This window comes from Ostrea edulis, chromosome 2 (genome assembly GCF_947568905.1).
Source record: "Ostrea edulis chromosome 2, xbOstEdul1.1, whole genome shotgun sequence".
In the NCBI taxonomy this organism is placed as follows: domain Eukaryota; kingdom Metazoa; phylum Mollusca; class Bivalvia; order Ostreida; family Ostreidae; genus Ostrea; species Ostrea edulis.
In genome coordinates this window covers 102,258,075-102,278,110 of record NC_079165.1, presented here as the reverse complement: position 1 = coordinate 102,278,110, position 20,036 = coordinate 102,258,075, and the positions used below count along the sequence as shown (strand labels likewise).

The 20,036-nt window shown below is 35.4% G+C and overlaps 1 protein-coding gene across 2 annotated transcripts; it reads right to left on the bottom strand.

Annotated features, from left to right (window-relative positions):
• Nucleotides 1-436: 436 nt before the first annotated feature.
• Nucleotides 437-18,878, bottom strand: LOC125679747 (uncharacterized). Of its 2 annotated transcripts, none has more exons than XM_048919208.2 (16): nt 18,404-18,878; nt 16,014-16,084; nt 15,737-15,923; nt 12,958-13,032; nt 12,567-12,658; nt 10,544-10,617; nt 9,330-9,391; nt 8,844-8,927; nt 7,185-7,249; nt 5,798-5,875; nt 5,576-5,636; nt 5,281-5,425; nt 3,698-4,302; nt 1,670-1,720; nt 1,465-1,554; nt 437-717 (listed from the first exon to the last, which is right to left on the bottom strand). In XM_048919208.2, exons 1-16 carry the CDS (start codon nt 18,647-18,649, stop codon nt 598-600), a joined length of 2,106 nt encoding a protein of 701 aa, XP_048775165.1. In that variant the 5' UTR covers nt 18,650-18,878; the 3' UTR covers nt 437-597. The 2 variants fall into 2 exon arrangements, with proteins under 2 accessions (XP_048775165.1, XP_048775166.1); XM_048919209.2 differs by having other exon boundaries at nt 16,674-18,820.
• Between the last annotated feature and the right edge of the window lie 1,158 nt (nt 18,879-20,036).

Below are 20,036 nucleotides of genomic sequence, written 5' to 3'. Positions count from 1 at the left end.
AAAACTGATCATACGCAGAACAAGCTCTTGCGTATCGAATCAGTTGAGAGATATTAACACCATATGCAGGTGATAATGGGATATTGCTACATAAATATGAAAAGTTGACGTTGCACATGTGGTGCTTTTTGTGGAAAAAGAAGCGATGCCTATTATCGCGCGTAGGATTCCTGTTTCCGACGATGGACAACAAGCTGAAGATTGATAGTTGTACATTGTGTAACCATTTCAACCTTGCAGCAGAGATGAATCTAGAATTTTCAAAGAGGGGGTTGTGTACCAAAATAGAATCTTTTCCGCCCCAAATAAGGGCAATGCAGACCCCCAAATGACCCCTATATGTTAAGAATGTTCAACCAAAGGAGGACGGGATTGCAAACTCCGTAATCCGCTATTGTAGATTTTATGTGGCACCGTATAAAGCTTAAAAATCAACAAACATAAAAATGTTTTAATAGTAATAAACATTAATACTGATATGAAGCGTAAGAGTACATGTACACAATTTTCACAGCACTAAATCCAGCATATGTTGCTGTATCATGGGAAATATTGCGTCGATTTTCAGCCTCGTTATGATAATACATCCGTCCATAATCAATGTTTTCTAACCCGCCGCCTGAGGTAGTCTCTCAGTGTCTGCTGTTTAAATTCGTCCCACTGTAGGGTTATGTCTAGCCGGTCTACTAATTCACTCTGTTGTGGAAAAGGTTTAGCCTGAAAATGAAAACAAATTTTTAGCATTATACTAGGTGGTCAGAACACTGTATTCTTTCACACGCAATATTATCATGGAGCGCCAAATTAACAAAAACTCAATTGAATATATATTTAATTATTAGAAGATATCATTAATTCAATTATTGCGCGCAGTAATTGAATTGATGCGCGCATATTCATTAATTCAATAAATATTGCTTTCATAGAGCATCAATTCAATTATTACGCGCAATAATTGACTTAATTAATGCGCGCATCAATTCAATTGATGAGAACAATGATTGATTTTATGTGCGCATTAATTCAATTGCTTTTTTAAGACTGTATGATTATGAACCCTATGATAGAGTTCAAGGTCAAGTTATGAGCCGTGCACCTCTTGCAATGCTGAACTTTTGCTTGAAGTCAAATTGTGTAAGGTTTGTAATTAAAAGTCCAGGCTCAACGTAAAACTTCGACAGATCATCTTTGCTCTAAGTTTAATTTTGGTCACTCAATGCTTCCTTTATAAAGTGAGACTTAAATCAAAAATGAGCTCGTCAACGTGTTATGGTCCCAGGATCCGGACAAAATTTGGAAGGAGTAGAAAAAGAAAAATGACAAAAACAATACGGAGGTCTCTCTTATGAAGTAGAGATGGGACTCTAACAGCTAAATGAACATATATAGTTAAAACTAAAATAGAAAATGAACACGGCAGACCAAGAGGGGAGATCGAGACACCATTGGGCCAGCCTTACTAACCTTTAGTCTGATGAGACTGAACATAGCGTCATCACAATGACGTAAAAAGAACTTCTTGTTGAGCGCCAATACTTCACAGTCTCCGCTGACCTACAATTAGCACAAATCCAACATTTATTTAGATACATGTATATTCAAATTCTCTGACGTATTCAGCAGGACTGTCTCCTTCACTGTACGCTAGTTTCCTCGTGTTATTACTCACCAGACTGACTGAAGGTCCTCTCTCAAAGGATTCAAGGCAAGATCGCAGCCCCTGTAATGTAACCAATCAGTGATTATGTTAATTGTTTTAACGTACGACTATGATGTATCTATCTTTTGTTATACCCCTACTAATGTAATCATGTAAAAAGCATGTAATGCGAAATCTTGGAGTGAAAAATAATTCGAAAAGAGACAAGCGCGGATCCAAAAGAGGGATTCTTGTCATTGGTAAAAAAATATATATATATCTTTATTATTATGCATTCCGTTGTAAAATTCTATATGTTAGACCACTAGTATAGTTTTGACCCTCTCCTCGAGAAATTACAAGGGATGGACTCTCCCCTCTCCCGTGAAAAATCTGGATTCGTTTATGAGCAGGCTTATTGTGTGTTACACGAGTTTCCTGTGCATGGTGACAAGAAACGTTTTAACCCCAAAAAGTCTACACAGAACCTTCAAGGTATTTGTTTTGATGTATAGTACCTCATATTCAGTCAACCTCATTCAGTACATATAGTGTTACACTCCGCGTAAACTTGTACTCATATGAAGTACTCCACGCCGAGTGAAGGTATACTGAACCCGGAAGATATCATAGCTTAACCACCAATACGTGGGAACACCTATAAAGACCTACACGTACATGAATATAATGATTTAGCAAACACGATTCAGAATACTAATTCACTTACATTGATTTGCCAGGTAACTTAATTAATCTCGTAATTCACTTTCGTCCAATGCTGACTATTGTATTACACCCATTGGTCGCCTACTACTATAGATCTACACGAATACGTCGATTTATCACCACGGTAAACTGCATGGAGATATATGGATTTTCCGTTCGTCTTGAAACATCAAACCCTTAACATTACGACTTTAAAATTGTCCTTTGCGCTTGATTTAATTAATGATAATCAACTTTTCCGGTTATTATCCGGAGCATGTTCCCATGTCAACTATTGATGTATTCAGGTAAATATATCTTGTTTTGCGTAAATAATGACGTATTGTTTTACTTAGTCATAAAAAAAAATTATCATAAACATTTTGTAATTACTACCGTAAATAATTAGTAAATAGTCCATTTGCGTCATGCAACCGATTCTAACGTAATCTCCTGATACACTATATAGTGTACAACAATTTTAGTCTGGAAAAAATCTTATTTACCCTTCCATTTGAAGGAGCATGGCTTGGTGTTAAGATGAAATATGACCGAAATCTCAATTAAAATTGAAGAACGTGTCTAGAAATTTTGAGTTAAAACAATATACATATGGGCGTTTCCCATTATCTTCTATAGTAATCATTAACATTTGCTTAACAACATTTAACATGTTCTCAGTAAATATCCACTTAGAAACCTTTAGATTTCGATGATTGACTTATGAATATCAATATTTCGATGAAATTTCTATTGTGGAGCGGATCAAAGTACGTGTTCCGGTAAGGTGTCTTTCATTTCAAAATCAGAATTTCTTTTTAAAAAGTTTGGTAGTGAGTGATGTGGAACAATAGCATACTGGAAACAAACCAATGAAATGGCAATAATTATCCACAAACTTTTCCTTTCTCAAAATCTTTGACTTAATTTCTAAGTTGCTCGCACTGTTCTTGCACGCAGCATTTTCGAGTAATGTCACGGCCCTGAGCGCTAAGCATAGGACTAAATTTGTGGCACTTCACTAACAGATGGTGAACTCTCAATCTCAGCTAAAAAATCTCAAAGGGACATAAAACAAACAAAAAAGTGAAAGGAAAACAACCCGGTTCTCTTAAAGACCAAGGCGGCACTTTCCCGCCACCTATTCGATTAAAAAACCATACAGGGCTAATGTGTTGAAATGTGATATTTGGACGTAGTAAGAAAATATGATAGCGGGAATCATGCACCTATATCAAACTATCGACTGTAAACTCTTTTTAAATATAAACATGACTAGCCTATACCTCGGATCGGCTCACTTGATTTCAGATGTACATGTAGTATGAAAACGTTCAATTCTGAGTAACTTACAAAGGTTTGGCCCGGATGCAGCGTTTCCACCTGTACAAATGAGGGGAGTTCGGCCGTCTCTTTCTCATGGGTGATGACGACACGTTGTGGTTTGATATTGGGCGCGTTCATGAACTTTTCTTTTAGCCGTTTGCGTTCCGCCATTTGTAGACGTTCAATCATTTGTTCGTGTGTTAAACGTTTATTTCTCTTCACATGCAGGTTCTCAGACTTTGGCCTTACTTTATTACTCCCAGGGAAATTTCGACCAGTTTTCTGGTAAAACGACGTTTTGTTAGCAGTTATTTCTGTAAAAGTTAATTGTTGCGATTCCACAGCCATGGCTGAGGTGGGTCTTATGTTTTCATTATTTTCCTCATTTTCTTTTGCTTCCACTTCTTCACTGTCTTTAATTTCTATTTTAGGTAGTTTCTGCGTTTTGGTTTCTAATATTTCTGACTTGGATCGGAGAAAGCCCTTTATTGACGTAACGGCGTTCGGAGAGTCTGGTATACTTTTGTACGCTATGTCATCGAGGCACTGCCTGTGTCCCGGCGCGGGGGGCGCCGACATTAAATCTCTCCGAGCTCCAGGATAGTAGCTTGCAGGACTGTACTTTGATTTCACTATAAAAATCAATCATGATGAAATATGAGTAATGACAGAAATTTTGAAATTAACTTAGCGATGTTGTAATTACAAACACATGTATGTGGCAAAACGTCCTTCATATTATATATAATGTGCTAACCATGAATGAAACTAACGACGATTTTAAAATAGTAAAGGATTTACAAGTAGCCTATCAATAATATTGAAATTTATTAAGGAATAAGATGAATAATTCAAATTTTTAGATTTCATGAATAAATATCCTGCAGACCTTCTGATTCCTATTGCGGGAACAGAAGTGACGCAGTGCAACAGATGCTCAACTTCGAAGATGGATTGTAAACACACTGAACATAGAATTCCAAATCGCGGTATGCAATTGATATTTTGATAAAGAGGAATGATTCTATCGAAATGCAAGTTGTATTGCTAGCTAGCTGAATAGCTCAGTGGCTTAATGTCCGACTGCCAGTGATCATGGGTCCGAGAACAGCAGGTGTCTTAATTCTTTTCAGGTTTTTTTGTTTGGTTTGGTTTGAGGTTTTTTTGCATCAAAACTGCAATTTATCACTAATAAGGTAAAATTTGAAAGTGTTCAATTAAAAACAACAACAACAACAAACAAACAAAATTGTTCATATCATCCACTGTTCATCCATATCAGTTTTCTCTGGTATGTTGTTTCTCTGTAAGAGTCGTTTGAAAATTGCGGGATTTTAGAACTTGTGTTCGATCCCTATGCACATGTACTATATTGCATATTGCTTTCCCCTGATATTGATAAACAAACCCAAAATACATTACGTGTTATCATATACGGTAAAAATAATGGTCGCCATCTTGACATTTAGCTATCCTCTTTAACTACCAGAAACATCACACCTCGTGCAGCAACATTTAAAACAATAACCCTAACATGTACCAGCAACATTTCAATGTATTATATTACAGGACCTGTATTGTAAACTGCTTATTAGAATGAAAACACATACCATGTGCTCTATCTGATACAAAGTTGAGGATTTTCTTTTTCTTGTAGAATGGTGAATCATGTTCTATTGTTTTCTGAATTTGTTGTCGTCTGGCTTTAACATCAATGGTGTCCGGTTTTAGCCGCGCAATGACACGTGCTTCACCCTGAAATGTAAGTAAAATTGAGGATGGGGCTTTTCTTATCACAAAAAGCTCAGTTTAGCTTTATTTTTTATCTATAGAAACATACAAAGTAGGAATTATTAATCAACTCTTGAAATGAACGAACTGATCATCAAATGTGACGTCACTTACAGACAAGATGACGTAAATCCACTCCATTTCATTGCTGTCTTTCACTATCAGACGACCGTACCTATGGAACAACATCCAAATATAAAAATGCACTTTTGATCCCATCAAAATGTTATACTGTTTATCTGAATCACTGTTTTTATTTTTGAGGTCTTCTTTTAACATAACTAATTAACATGATTTTTGTATTATAGTTTGTTTGAATTGTTTTCCTTTCTTTACCTGTATTTCAAAGTACTCCATGTTCCTGGGTTTTCCTCCAATTTCTCCAACGGAAAATGACGGAGCACCACATCTCTACTGTTAATGAAATATATAGGAAACTGTTAATAGCAAATGAACATCATTTTTCGAGTATAATCTTAACATATGAACTTTAAATCCAGAATGTATCTCCCCATCTTTCGTACTCTGTAACAATAATGACGCTGGTATTTGAAATTGTACTATCTACACATGTACATGACGTCTACAATGTTGTTCCGTGCGCCCATGGACACAAGCGCACAGAAAAGTTTCCATATCACTTGCAACATTGTTGCGATTGCCATCATAGGCAGCTGCTTCTTCAATAGAAATTTAATTCGAGAAAATTCATATCTTGTGATCAGTCTGTCATTCAAAACATTACTTTGTTAAATACCACTCTGATTTTACGCATAAACAGGCTAAAGTTGATATCAAAAAGAAGACAGTGAAAATATCTACGTAGTCTTTGGTGACCAGGTTCTCCGAGAGTCTGTTGGAATTTTCATGGTCACGAATTGTGCTTTTCTAAAAATTAGCTGACTTTATTTCTGTATTTTTATGAGGTAGATTTTATTCAAAAGCTTTGACATAAGAAAAAAAATCTTGTTGTGTCCTTCAACTCGACATTAAGATACATTGAACTAACTATTAACAATATTCACTGTCATTCTTATGTCCATTCGATATATCCCAGTGATCTCGAAATAAAATACACCCACAGTCTTACACATCTGCTTCGTATTTGGATATTTTGTTGAACATAGACATTAACAGCAAACTTACTACTCGATTACATCACAAAGGAAATGGCTACAGCTTCTCTATCGTCAACTTCCCATATTTGAGTAGCAATATTCCAAATCATCTGCATACGGTATTTATGTCTCTCAACAGATTCAGTACGTGAGCATGTTCTGCGTATGATCAATTTTCAAACCGAGGCAGGCTACTGACAAATAGATTGATGCTAAAGGGATTTCAACAGTCTCGTTTAAAGTCAGAATTTGTAAATGATGTGTCGTTATAATGATCTAATTAAAAATGCAACCTGCTATCTTGACTTTTTCATACTATTGTTATGTAATTTTCTACAAACTGATTTGACCTCAAATTTCTGCATTCACCTGATCAAGATATAAAGCTCGCGGTGGGTGTAACCGGTCAACACGGGATGCTTATTCCTTTTGGGCACCTGATCCTACTCTGGTGTTTTTAGGGGTCCGTGTTTGCCTACTCTCTATGTTATATTCTTTATATGATTTACGAGATTTATCACTGTAGATTATCTTCACTGTTTTATTCTCGGTGTTAATAGTGACATATTTCCTTTTCTCTCTTTTAGAAATACATATCAACTTACCGGCAAATGTTGAGATTCTTTGGGTCGTTCGAATCCGCAGACATATCGAATATATCCATATAATCCTGTAAAAATGTAACGGAAATTCGCACTTCAAACACGGGTTCTACTGCACAGGTCCTGCACCATGTTTTCAATTAATATGCAAAATGAAATGCATTTGTCAATTAATAGAAGAAAGAACGTGTATTTAAACCAAGGCTTATGGAACTTATCAAGAAAAAATCGGCACACGTCCTTATCAGCGATACCTGCTTAACAATAACATGTCAACCACTGCAATTTTCTGAAGTGACTCTGTAGCGATTACACTACTTGTAAAGGGTATATTTGATTTTTACCCAATTATTTGTAATCAGTTGAATGCAGATTGAACTATTCGTCTGGTGTTATGAAAAAAATTCTTGGGTATCTTGAATATGTGTTTTGGCCAGATAAGAATTGTATATAAACAGACACTAACTAGGATTATTTGGTCGCCATATCGACCCACCTACTTTAGTTTTTTTTTTTATTGCTCGTTTTGGATTAAATCTGGCCATTTGAAATCGCACCAAGTCAAATCAATTGGAGACTTCAAAGTATGAATACGACTGTACATTTACAGTGTACTTATTGTAGACTATTAACTTTAATTCAAACGGATTCCAGTAAGGGCGTTCTATATGCAGTGCGACTTTGGCCCCTTTGATTTGATAAGACACTTGTAAGAATAAGGTCGATAACTTGGGATAATGGAAAATACATGTCACAAGAAATGCTTGCATTATCAAATCCAATTACAGACACCATTTTTCAATTGGCTTACTGCAGTGTAGAAAAGGTTCCTTATAATTATCAGTCGTAGTTGACTTTGATAGCAAACTTTGAAGAAATTTTGCAACTTGATCAGCCTGTTTTCGTGATATCTTTCTTCTACATCTGGAATTGAGTTCAGATGGATGTCTGTTAGATTGAAGTTACCTATAAAATCTGTTGATTACGACCAGAAATTTAAATGATTCTGAGACTATTCACAAATCGGTTAATTATAGAATTTAACATCAGTAAGTACTATTCAGAAATCACGAGGTGGAATCTGAGGCATTGGTACTCATGCACAGGTTGGTTGATATCGCAAAGAAATTCAGAAAGCGCAAAAAGTACTCACAAATAATACTGATATCATACAGAATTTAGAAGACATTAGAACTACTTACAAATCGGCTGATATCATGCAAAATGTAGAAGACGTTAAAGGTACTCACAAATCGATTGATTTCATGGAAAAGGGGACAATAGAACTACTCATAAATTTGTTGACATCATGAAAAATTTAGAAGACATCATAACTACCCATAAATCGGTCGATATGATGCACAATTTATAATATATTAGATCTGCTAATATAAAAGCAACATAAGAAAACGTTAGAACTTGAACTACCTATAGACTGGTTGATTACAAGACAGCACTTACAAAAACTTCGGTTGTGAGTAGACAACATAAGAACCTCATGCACTCACAAACGGTTGATTGTACGACTAGGAATTTTTAAGTACAGTGTAATTAGAGCTGCTCATATTTATGTTGATTATGAATCGAAATTTAAAAAGATTTTTAAATTTACTCTCACACCGGTTGATTATCAAACAGAATTAAGAAGACATTAGTACTTACAAATCTGTGAAGGAAAAGCAGCTCGACCTCGTGTCTGGTGATCACCGTGGCTCGTCTTCCGCAGCCGCACACCAGGTCCTCCTCCTGTAACGACACAATCTTATCCTATCAGAAACGTCTTTCACTACAAGCTGGCAGAGAATTGATCTCTGGAATCGTAACTATTGCAGTACGCGATGAGAATCTTGAATGACAGGGAATTAAAAGACACAGACTGTTAAAACACGATTGCTTTGTTAGTTCAAAGTTTTTGTTGTCTGTTTGTAAGCTTCTGATTGAAAAATAATCCCATCTCTGACAAAGGCATTATGGCGATGATAAAATATTGGCAATCAAACCTTCATGACGTTCTTGTAGAACTACATGTAGTGACACTATCTGACGGGTATTATCAATTGTCTATGATGAACTTTTTGGCAAATAAACATTTCAAAAAGATTTCAGAAGTTTGATAAACAGCATATTTCCCGGAGATTCTCAACTCACCCCAAACTTTTCTCCGGCGTGGAGTTCGTCTGGGTTCCTTTTGTTGTCTGGTTTAGAAATCACTGGTAAAAATCACAATAACTTCATTAAACTTCATTACTGCCATCGCAGAATTGGAAAAACAGAGTCTGTCACAATGTTCTCATGAAAAAGTATACGAATGAATACTATCAATATTATTGCCCCCAGACTGCACAGTTAGACATTGTCATAAAGGAAACCTTTGTTTTCTGCCTGGTTTCTAATTCACGGTTCAATTATCAAAAATAGAAAAAGTTTTGATTTACATCAAACACGAGCGTCTGGATGGTGGCGTGGTTTTTATAGTCGCTGGTCGTGGAGTAAATGTTCAAAATATGGCAAAACAATTACTACTGTGTATTTCAAAAAAGACCAGAAATCAATTTTTACCAATGAAAATCTTATCTGTGAAATATTCCGTTTCCTTTAATTATTTTAGTGACTGTGGGATAAATAATTGTATGTAAATATGACAGTAAGCGAGATATAATGAAGTTTTCATTAGCGACCAGAGCACGTCGGAAATTAAGAATTTTGATTCAATTCATTGTGTTGTTAAAGTAAATAAGAATAATATTCTGGCTATTATCACGCATACACTATTATTTCTGAAGACCAAATCTTCATTGTGATTAATTGTGTGTGATTAAATATCGGATTTAAATACCCGTCTTTATCTTGCGGTGTGGTAAGTGGAGCCAGCTCGCAGTTGTTTTGTGCCATCATACAATATACCCCTTTTCAGTCAAAGCGTTTAAAGTAAACATACATACTTTACACACGTAAGGGAACCAACACTTTATATTTGAGCAGGGTTAAAAGTAAAAAATCAAAGACTGCAATTGATAAAATAGGGAATTCCGCCGTGAGACTGGGATCCATTTCACGAATAATTGCTCTTCAAAATTTTGTACCCCTGGGTTCCAATATATATTCTAGATTTATGAGAATGGACACCAAAAAATGTTTTGAGAATGAATCTATTCCTAACCTTAAATAAAATCTACGTTTTTACCCAGTAATTAACACTTAGTTCATTTTTTTTAACATATTGAAAAAAAAAGTATGAAGATCTGTTCAAATGCGAAAAACTGTATTGGATAATGAAAAGGAATTTACTCGTATTTTTAAATTCATCAATCACAAAATTTAGACCTCGATATGATATCAATGGCGATGCACTTCATACTTACATGTACCACTGATGACGAAATAGATTCCATCCGGCGGAAGTCCACGCCGGATTATCACGCGGTTGTGCCGGTACCTGGCAAGTAATGATATGTATTAAGTATTATTACATACAGGTACATTAGATAAGAAGTGTAAGTAAGGAATCTATTTCATATTATATATTAAACAGCATAACCCATTCACTTGAGCCTTGATTACGTTTAGAGACAAACTAGTGAACTGTTAATTTTGTAATTTAAAGGATCCTAATTTTGTACATAAACTTGGATCGATAACCATACATATTGAAAACTTTGTAAACAATAATATACCTCAATCTTTGTTTACACAACAAATAATAAACTCTCTATAATGAACTTCAGTCATAATGTATAGCCATAATATTTTGTGAAACCTTTTGATCACATTCGATTTTGTATATTTTGATCATTAAAAGTGGAAAACAAAATTATGGGGAACATCGTGAATCAGTTCCTTTATGGAAAGATTCTTCTCGCATTCATCAGACGTTTTGAGATGCGATACTTTGTTTTCATTGTCTGAATGATAACATGAATACATTCTATTCTGAACAGAAATACTTCAAATCACAGGCTCTCGACGTTTTAAACACACACACACACACACACACACACATATATATGTATATATATATATGATTATTTAAAAAAGAAATATTGATCCATTGATTGATTGTGTTTTGGTTAACGCCCTCTCCAGAATTTTTCACTCATGTGGAGACGTCACCATTGCCGGTGAAGGGCAGCAAAATTTAGGCCTGTACTCGGCGCTTACGGAATTTGAGCAGGGAAGATTTTTATCGTGCCATACCTGCTGTGGCACGGGGCTTCGGTTTTTGCGGTCTCATCCGAAGGACCACACCATTCAGTCGCCTCTTACGACAAGCAAGGGGTACTGAAGACCTCATCGTCGCTAGCCACGGTTAGTCCGATAGTACCTACCCTACCTAATACCGTGGCTGCATGATCAGTGAATCCTTCGATTTTCATGAATATTTGGCACGCTGGTTTTGGCTATATTTAGCTCTAAAACTTCATAGTTATTTCGGATTTCAAACATTTCGGTTGAGCATCACTGAAGAGACATTATTTGTCGAAATGCGCATCTGGTGCATCAAAATTGGTACCGTATAAGTTTTACATATTATGAAATGACGCAGTAATTTTGTTGACCAATCACAGTCACAATAACATATTTCCGATATTTTAATGGCTGCGCCCACAACTAAAACGTGCAGTATTTGTTTACAAGTAATAACGGACAAAAAAGGCTACATATCCCTGTTTATACAGAAGCAAGTAAAGTTTATAAGTATTTATTGAATGAAATTCGCATTAACATCAGTGGCTACGCTTGTAAATTCTGTGTTAATAAGCTTAATCGTATTCTCAAACTTGATGAGGAAATTCGGGGTAAAGTGAATGTGTTGAAATCTGAAAGATAAGAGCTGATCGGACAATTATCTAAAGAAAGCGGCGTGGTTACGCCTAAGTGGTTATATGGTAAATTTATTACACCGGTGACGTCAACAAAGAAGTGTCCATTAGTTACAACAGCTGAAAAGTGTCTAGTTTGTTCTCAATCGGCAATCTTCGGATTATTCTGCTACGAGCACGCAATGACCTCCGAATGATTTTCTTTCCACCTATCAAAATCATGGAAGCTCACCGATTGGTTGACTAATGAACATAAATATTTATGAAGTTCAGGATTTCTTTAATCATACTACCACGACATTTGACGTATTGTAAACGGAGACAATAGGCGTGACTTGCGACGATGTGAGGACCTACTCTTACAACGGGGGTTTACAGAAAGACATTTTTTAAATTATATATGTTTATAATGTCAAGGGCCTTTGTTCGAAATATACCATACAATGACGTTACAAACAACCACAACATGAATACGTAAATGCAATAGTTGTATTTAGCTGTTAGAGGTAGAGATAAATCAATTGTATGGTACTGCTATCGGGAGGTACCTAGAAGTACTACCTACTTGTCGTAGAAAGAGTACTGGCATATCTTTTTCTGGACTATCAAAGAGTACTCGCAGAACTGCTTGGACATGCCCTTCATGACCCTCACCACCTGAAGAAAAAGACGTCATGCTGGCGAATCTTTACACAATATGTATTGCAACAGAGGTGTTGAATATATACAATACTGATTTGTTTGGTGAGTATTTTTCCAATCAATTGACTTGAAAACAAAGTTTGTCTTAACCTGAAGGTATGCAGACAAAACTTTTTTCCACTTTATTCGTTCTTTGGACATATTCTTTATTATATCCTTGTTATAATTTCTTTTCGCTTAGATATGATGTTTCTTCTTTATAGATTGCCTTCATTAATCTGCTTATTCTGTATAACTAACACTACACTACATACCTCCATGATCTGTTCATTGTCCCTCGTCCCCGGTCTCTGGCGCATGATCTCCCGAATTTCCTCCGTGAACAAATCCTAATACAACACACAACGTTGTTCAGTCTTACAACAGTCAATTTAGTGCTCATAAAAAGATAAGTAAATACAAATAACAATCTGCTTTGAAATATTCCTTTTCAACCTTATTTCAAATGTTATTGTTTTCTACTCAATATTCTACCAATATATTCTAGTACTCAAACAGATGAACTCTATTTAGTACAGGTTTTGATGAGAAATACCAATTCTTACGAAAGATGAAAACAACTTTTCATATCTTTGTGTACAAAAAATAGAATGTGATCTCTGTATAAACTTTTCTCCAAAATAATTATCTCATTTCTTATTACAATTTATGTTTATGCATTTGTTATGCATATATGTATTTCATATCTTGTGTTTATCCATATCATTATATGACTGAAGAATTCGAAGTCTGAGCTTTCTGACTGAGATTTTATATTCTTATGAAGCAGAGTTTTTTTTCAAAAGCTTCTACAAAGGAAGAAAAAATATCTTGCTGTGGCCTTCAACTCAACATTTAGATATATCGACGATGTATTATCTATTAACAATAATCAATTTCATTCATATGTCGATTCGATATATCCCTGTGAACTCGAAATAAAACACACCTTCGAGTCCTACACATCTGCTTCGTACTTAAGATATCTTATTGAAAAAAGTATTAACGGCAAACTAATAACTTAACTTTATGACAAACGGGATGATTTCAGCATCTCCACCGTCAATTTCCCATATTTATATAGCAATATCCCATTATCACTTGCATATGGTGTTTATATATCTCAACTGATTCGATATGCAAGAGCTTGTTCTGGGTATAGTCAGTTTTTAAATCGAGGTAAGCTACTGACAAACAAGTTGATGGTACAGGGATTTCAACAGTCTCGATTGAAGTCAGCATTTCGCAAATTCTATGGTCGTTATCACAATCTATTTCGTCAATACAACCTCGCGTTGGGTCAAATGCTGTCTGACGTGTTTCATACCGATTGTTAAGCCGTTCTTGGCACACTGATTTTGACTGCGGATAACTCTGTTTACCTGATAAGGATATGGGGCTCACGGCGGGTGTGACCGGTCAACAGGGGATGCTTACTCCTCCTAGGCACCTGATCCCACCTCTGGTGTGCCCAGGGGTCCGTGTTTGCCCAACTATCTATTTTGTATTGCTTGTAGGAGTTATGAGATTGATCACTGTTCGTTATCTTCACCTTGCATCTAAATGAAGGCCACAGCCAGAGATTTGTTCTTCTCACGTAGAAGTTTTTTAAATACATTCTGCTTCATAGGAATATAAAAACAGGTCAGCTAACAAAGAAACACAATTTATATTGATATCACAGGGGTTTTAACAGTCTCGTTTAAAGTAAGCATTTTGCGAAATTTATGGTCGTTATAATGATGTAATTTGCCAATATAACCTATCACTGGATGAAATACTGGATGACGTACTTCTTCCCGAGTGTTAGGTCATTCTTGGCACACTGATTTTGAGTACGGATTACTCCGTTTACCTAAGTAAACCGTTTATAGGGCTGATGGCGGTTGTGACCAGTCAACAGGAATGCTTACTCCCCCCAGACACCTGATCCCACCTCTGATATATCCAGGGTCCGTGTTAACCTAGCTCTCTATTTCGTATTCCATGAGATTGATTACTGTTGGTTATCTTCACCTTTCATTTACATGCCTTCAGAGTGAATATGATTTTCTATGTTTTCCAACATAGGATCGAATATAAGTTGGAAATTCCCATATTGAAACAACTGCTTAAATTATTTTTTTTTTTTTTTTTTGTCTTTTGGTTGTCCAATGAAAACAAAAGCTCATGTTTTTAATAACTGTTGACTTGGTCTTACACTTCTGCATGTAGAAGAAAATATGTATTGGCGATGCATTAGCTACTTCCAGGCTCAGTGAATTTTGAACTTCTCGGATAGTTAAAGCATCGTATTGATCTGTTATTTGTATAGACATTTATTTAAAATATTTTATCTCATTTGTTTTCAAAGACATTCATTCAAAATATATGTATCTTATCTTTTTGTTTAGACATTCAGTTAAAATATGTGCATCTCACATCTTTGTTTAGATATTTGTTTAAAATATCTGTATCTCATATCGTTGTTTCAACATTCATCTAGAATACCTTTATCTTATCTGTTTCTTTAGATATTCATCTAAACTATCTGTACCTCATCCCTTTGTTAGAAGATAGCTGTACCACATCTATTTGTATAGATAGTCATTTCAAATATCTATATTCCCTCTCTCTTTTTCTCTCTAGATTTTCAATTAGAATATCTGCATCGTATCTCTGTTTTATATTTTCATTTAAGATATTTGTATCTCATCTAAATCTCCTCCTTTTTCGATTTTCATTTAAGATATCAAAACTATTTTTACCCCCTCTCTTTGTATAGACAATGATTTGAAATTTATGTATCTCTTCTCTTCACTGTTAACTCATTGTTGTTTACTTTTGAGGTTTCGTTTTCAACAAGGAGCTGTAGTTAAGTACGGGGCAATCGTCCATGTGTAGCACATTGCAACTTTAAGTTGAATAATAATTTTGTCATTAAACCACTATGCATAGCATATCCACGGTCGTAAAACATTATCTTGAATTATTACCAACTAATAATTAGGATAGAATAACAATTAAAATTCATTGCGCTGCAGGTAAAAGAAGCAGTGTACTGCTAGCCGTTACCTTTGTATGTCTCTGTTGCTTATAATCGTTTATGTCAAAAGTCAGCTGTTCCATCTTGTGTTTTTCGGTAGTAACCAGCGCAACAAACGCCCTTCCTTTCTTTTGTGATTGTTGCAGTGTTGTGGCGGCAACCAAATTATCCAACAACGCGAACCAGTTTTCTTTTGACACAGAATTCACCAACAAACTGAGGATAAGACGATTATCGAAAAGGTTACAAAGATATATTTGGTCAAAGTAGTTTTGTTCATCTTAGATTTTTTAAAAATGTGCTCACCTCCGACACACGTGGCATACACCAATCAACATTTTCACGGCTCTCGCCATTCTTCGAAACTTTATATATGGCTAAAGAAAAGAAAAGAAATCACATAATATGATATAAATATATCTCTAATAACGTTCATATCTCTACAATTTTCCCGTTACTGAATTATCTTCACTCAGATCCGAAGCATTCTCGCTACTGTCCTTAATTTTTATTAATGCCCTTTCATATAGTATTTATGGCAATATAGGTCAAGTCAAATATAATGTCTTATTCTAATCTTATTATTGATTAAATCCTTAGGGCATCTTTAACAAGTACACACAAAAGTACTAATATTTCACAGCTACACTTATATAACACTAAACGCATGCAAGTTGAACAATTCCAAATAACACAGAACCTAACAACCGACAATTTATAAGTTATCTTAAACCGACACTTTACTACAAGGTAACAAAACATGTCCATTTGATATCAAGCGCTCTGTCACATTCAGTAATACTCGTACATTGCATCAAACAGACGAAAATTTAATAACGAAAACCAAGTGTCCTCCCATGTGTATCCTCCCAAATCCACGACATATTTTGAAGATAACATATCATGTCCAAAAATAAAGGTAAAAGACGTTCATTGCTTCTCTATTCAAAAGCGAAAGCACCCCACCTCCTCGTTTGATGCCGCACTCCCTCTTCCAAAAATATCATCGTCACTATCATCGCTGGTGGCCTCGGTGTTCTCTGGTTTGGCCGGCCACTCCCAGGGCTCGTCTATAGGGTCAATAACAACCTCAAAACTGGGCGCCCGTTTGAATGGAGGTGGTTGGGGGGATTTGTAACCCTCCTCATCTTCACAATCACTCATAATAGAATTCAGACACGAAAAATCAAGACACAGCTTATTCACGGCTCTCCTTAATGTTCATAATATCAAGTTAATCCTTGTGAATTATTTTCGAATCCGATTTGAAAACTTTAAAAAGGAGAGATGCGATTGTTTAGGTCTTGACAACGGGTCTCGACACAGTGGATTGTCTTAATTAAAGTCCATCCAAGACTGTTGCCAGTGTCTTTGTTGTGCATTATTGAAGATTAAAAGATACTGATTGCTTGCTGAATATCTGTTAGAACAATTACACGTCACAACGGGGTACAAAAGATAACTCGCCCATTCAGGCTGGTTTTTAATCGATTCCACCGATTCCTTGTTGATTTAATTTATTTTCCTCAAATTTGATCGCAGTTCCAAATGATCCGTCAGCACTTCCGAAGCGAGAAAAATATTGACAGGTTACGTTGAACATTATTTTGAACTACCTTGGGTTAATTTCTCTCTTTTCTACTGTGATATTTGCATGTGAGTGTTACTCTATGAATCTTTTTGTCAAATCTCAAAAACTCGAGAAAAAAGGACAGGTCTGTGACATACAAAAGTAATGATATACTGTACACAATTTTTAAATACCCAACCTGATGTATGGCCATCAATAGTTTCAACAGTAACACAAATACATTCAAATGAGAAGAAAGGAGTTTTGCTATCTTATTGTAAACATGCAACAATTTGTTTGTATACAGAAAAAATGGGTTACAATAGACTTCACAAACACTTCCTCAACAGTTATCAAAATCAAAGCCCTTCAGTCCTTGTGGTCGTTCACGATTCTTAAAGCAAATATCAAGTTTGATGCATAATTATAGATTTATTGGCAACTAATTCCATTGATGCTGATATTCATTAAATAACTCCGCTTAGGCGTTCATAGACATACAACTTTATTAAACCGTGGTGTCTTGCATCTATTAATTTGTCTGGGGGTAGAATGTTTTGTGGGAGTTCTGAAAAGCACCTGAACTGATTGACACCCAAATCCAAGCCGATTACATAGCACGAAGCTCATGCCACGTTTATATTCAATCAAATATACCTGCATCTAACCTCAAATGACTTATGCAGTGGAGACGAGATCGAAATTCTTATCTATTTAATTTGAGTGGGAAATGTGCAGGAAACAGGAATTTTCGTGCATTTTGGTAACTTGGGGGGAAATCATTTCTATTGTTAATTTGGATAAAGCTATGAAAAGTTTTTTGATCTTTGCAATATATGGAGGAAATTTTACACTAAAAACGATAAGAAGAAGCTTAGATTGTGGACAATGTTTGCGTTGTGGATTGTTTAAATTACATCATTACAAATCTTGTCTATTTTCAATAAGATATACTTGCTTATTTCTATTTTTGACCTGTCTTGATTAAGAATCACCTATCAATGCATCTACAATATTTTCGTGGTACACAAGACTCAATCAATAATTTCGGTTTGATGAGATCATGCTGATGAATTCACTGTACAGCTCATGTACGATATATAAACTATAGATATATACTACTTACAGGTACTGGTAGTCCTAAATACGCTATCAACTGGGGTCTGCCAAGGATGTCTCTTTTGACCTTGGCTTTAATTTTGGCATTTTCCCGCCTCCTATCCATCAGCCTCATTCTGACTACATGTTGGTTTTGATTCGCGACCGTCACAGCGTCCTTCCACAACGTCTTATGTTTGAAGTGTGACGTCTGTTGTAACGCCTGGTTCAACAGATTTTTGGTCTGACTGTCATAGGACATTGTCAGCGCCATGTTTGTTCCTTGACTGAAGTATCTTAAAATTCCCAACACTTCTTCAACGTACTCCAGAAATACACCACTTTGTCACGAAACAGTCCTAAAAATTACAGACAACATTTTTTCGAGAGCATATTTTGCTAGTCATTCAAAGTATCTGCATAAACGGCACGCCATGGGTATTCTGATCTGCTATTTATTTTCAATGTGTTTGCGATAACAAAAGTCCTTCATAACGAAAAAAAAAAATCTCTAATTTGGCGTTTACAACCATGAAGGAGAAAGACCTATCAGCGCGTGTTATGAAGTATTCAACACATTTAATCCATAATATACCTAAATAGACCAACTTTTAATCAATTGATTTCATTCAATTCGACGAAATGATTAATTTGTGATGTCTTGAGATCTTACTCAACCCGTTGTGATGCTCAAATGCACTTTTTATCATTAACTCAAACTGATGAGTAAAAAGAAATTGAAAGCATAGGATGAATATGTTATGAGACAGAAGCTACACATTTAGTTTAAAATAGGACAATTATATAGGATTGAAAATATGTTTAAATGGGATTCTGTCATCATGATAAGAAGATCATCATAAACTATAAAAACCCGGTGAGAAATGGCTTCCCGCACAGCCATCTTCGTGTGACTCGAGAGGTGTCAATGCAAATACCCAATCGGACAACAAATTCATTTAAAATCCCATGGGCAGTGATTAAATGTAAATCCATTAATCGATGTCAGTATGAGTCTTAATTATTGAGCTTTTTGATTTTTTTTAAATGCCTATGCTATGTACAGTGAAAACGACCGTAAAGAAACCGTTTCTATGTATTTCTTTGAAGAATAAATGAACTGGACATACCAGAGACACTCGTTGGAATTTGAAGCTAAATAAATACATGTATCAAAGAATACAACGTTTATATTGAATTCATATTAAACCATTTGATTGAAATCCGGTGTCAATCTCTCGTACATGGCATGTGGTAGTTAATAAACATGTTTCACACGTACAGTAACACGTGGCAAACTGTATATGTGGAAGATACCAGATTTCCGAAGGGGGATTGCAAAATGAATGTTAAGGGTACAATCCGTCTGAGGGGGAGGGGTCATGGGCTTGACCCACTGGAAAGATGGAGAATCAATACAGTGACAGTCTTTTGGAAAATAGATGTCTATACTTCATTAAAATCATACAGAATTTAAAATATCACAATTAATTGAAAATTATGTGTATATTCAGGAAATGTTGAACATCATTTACGAGTAAGACAGAACTTATAGGATTTCTATCATTAAAATTTTCTTTAAACTTTAAAAAATAAAACCCATTATTCCATACCATAGTGCAAGATTGGAATATTTTCAGAGAGATCGCATTAATCATGCC

What these genes read in the sequence shown, in the direction of transcription:
- LOC125679747 (XM_048919208.2), bottom strand. Translation starts at nt 18,649, where the DNA reads ATGGCGCTGACAATGTCCTATGACAGTCAGACCAAAAATCTGTTGAAC. An exon ending in AGCAACAGAGACATACAAAG is followed by an intron (nt 13,033 to 15,736) that starts GTAACGGCTAGC and finishes GTGTTGTATTAG; the next exon opens with GATTTGTTCACGGAGGAAAT. An exon ending in ACGCCGGAGAAAAGTTTGGG is followed by an intron (nt 8,928 to 9,329) that starts GTGAGTTGAGAA and finishes GTGTCGTTACAG; the next exon opens with GAGGAGGACCTGGTGTGCGG.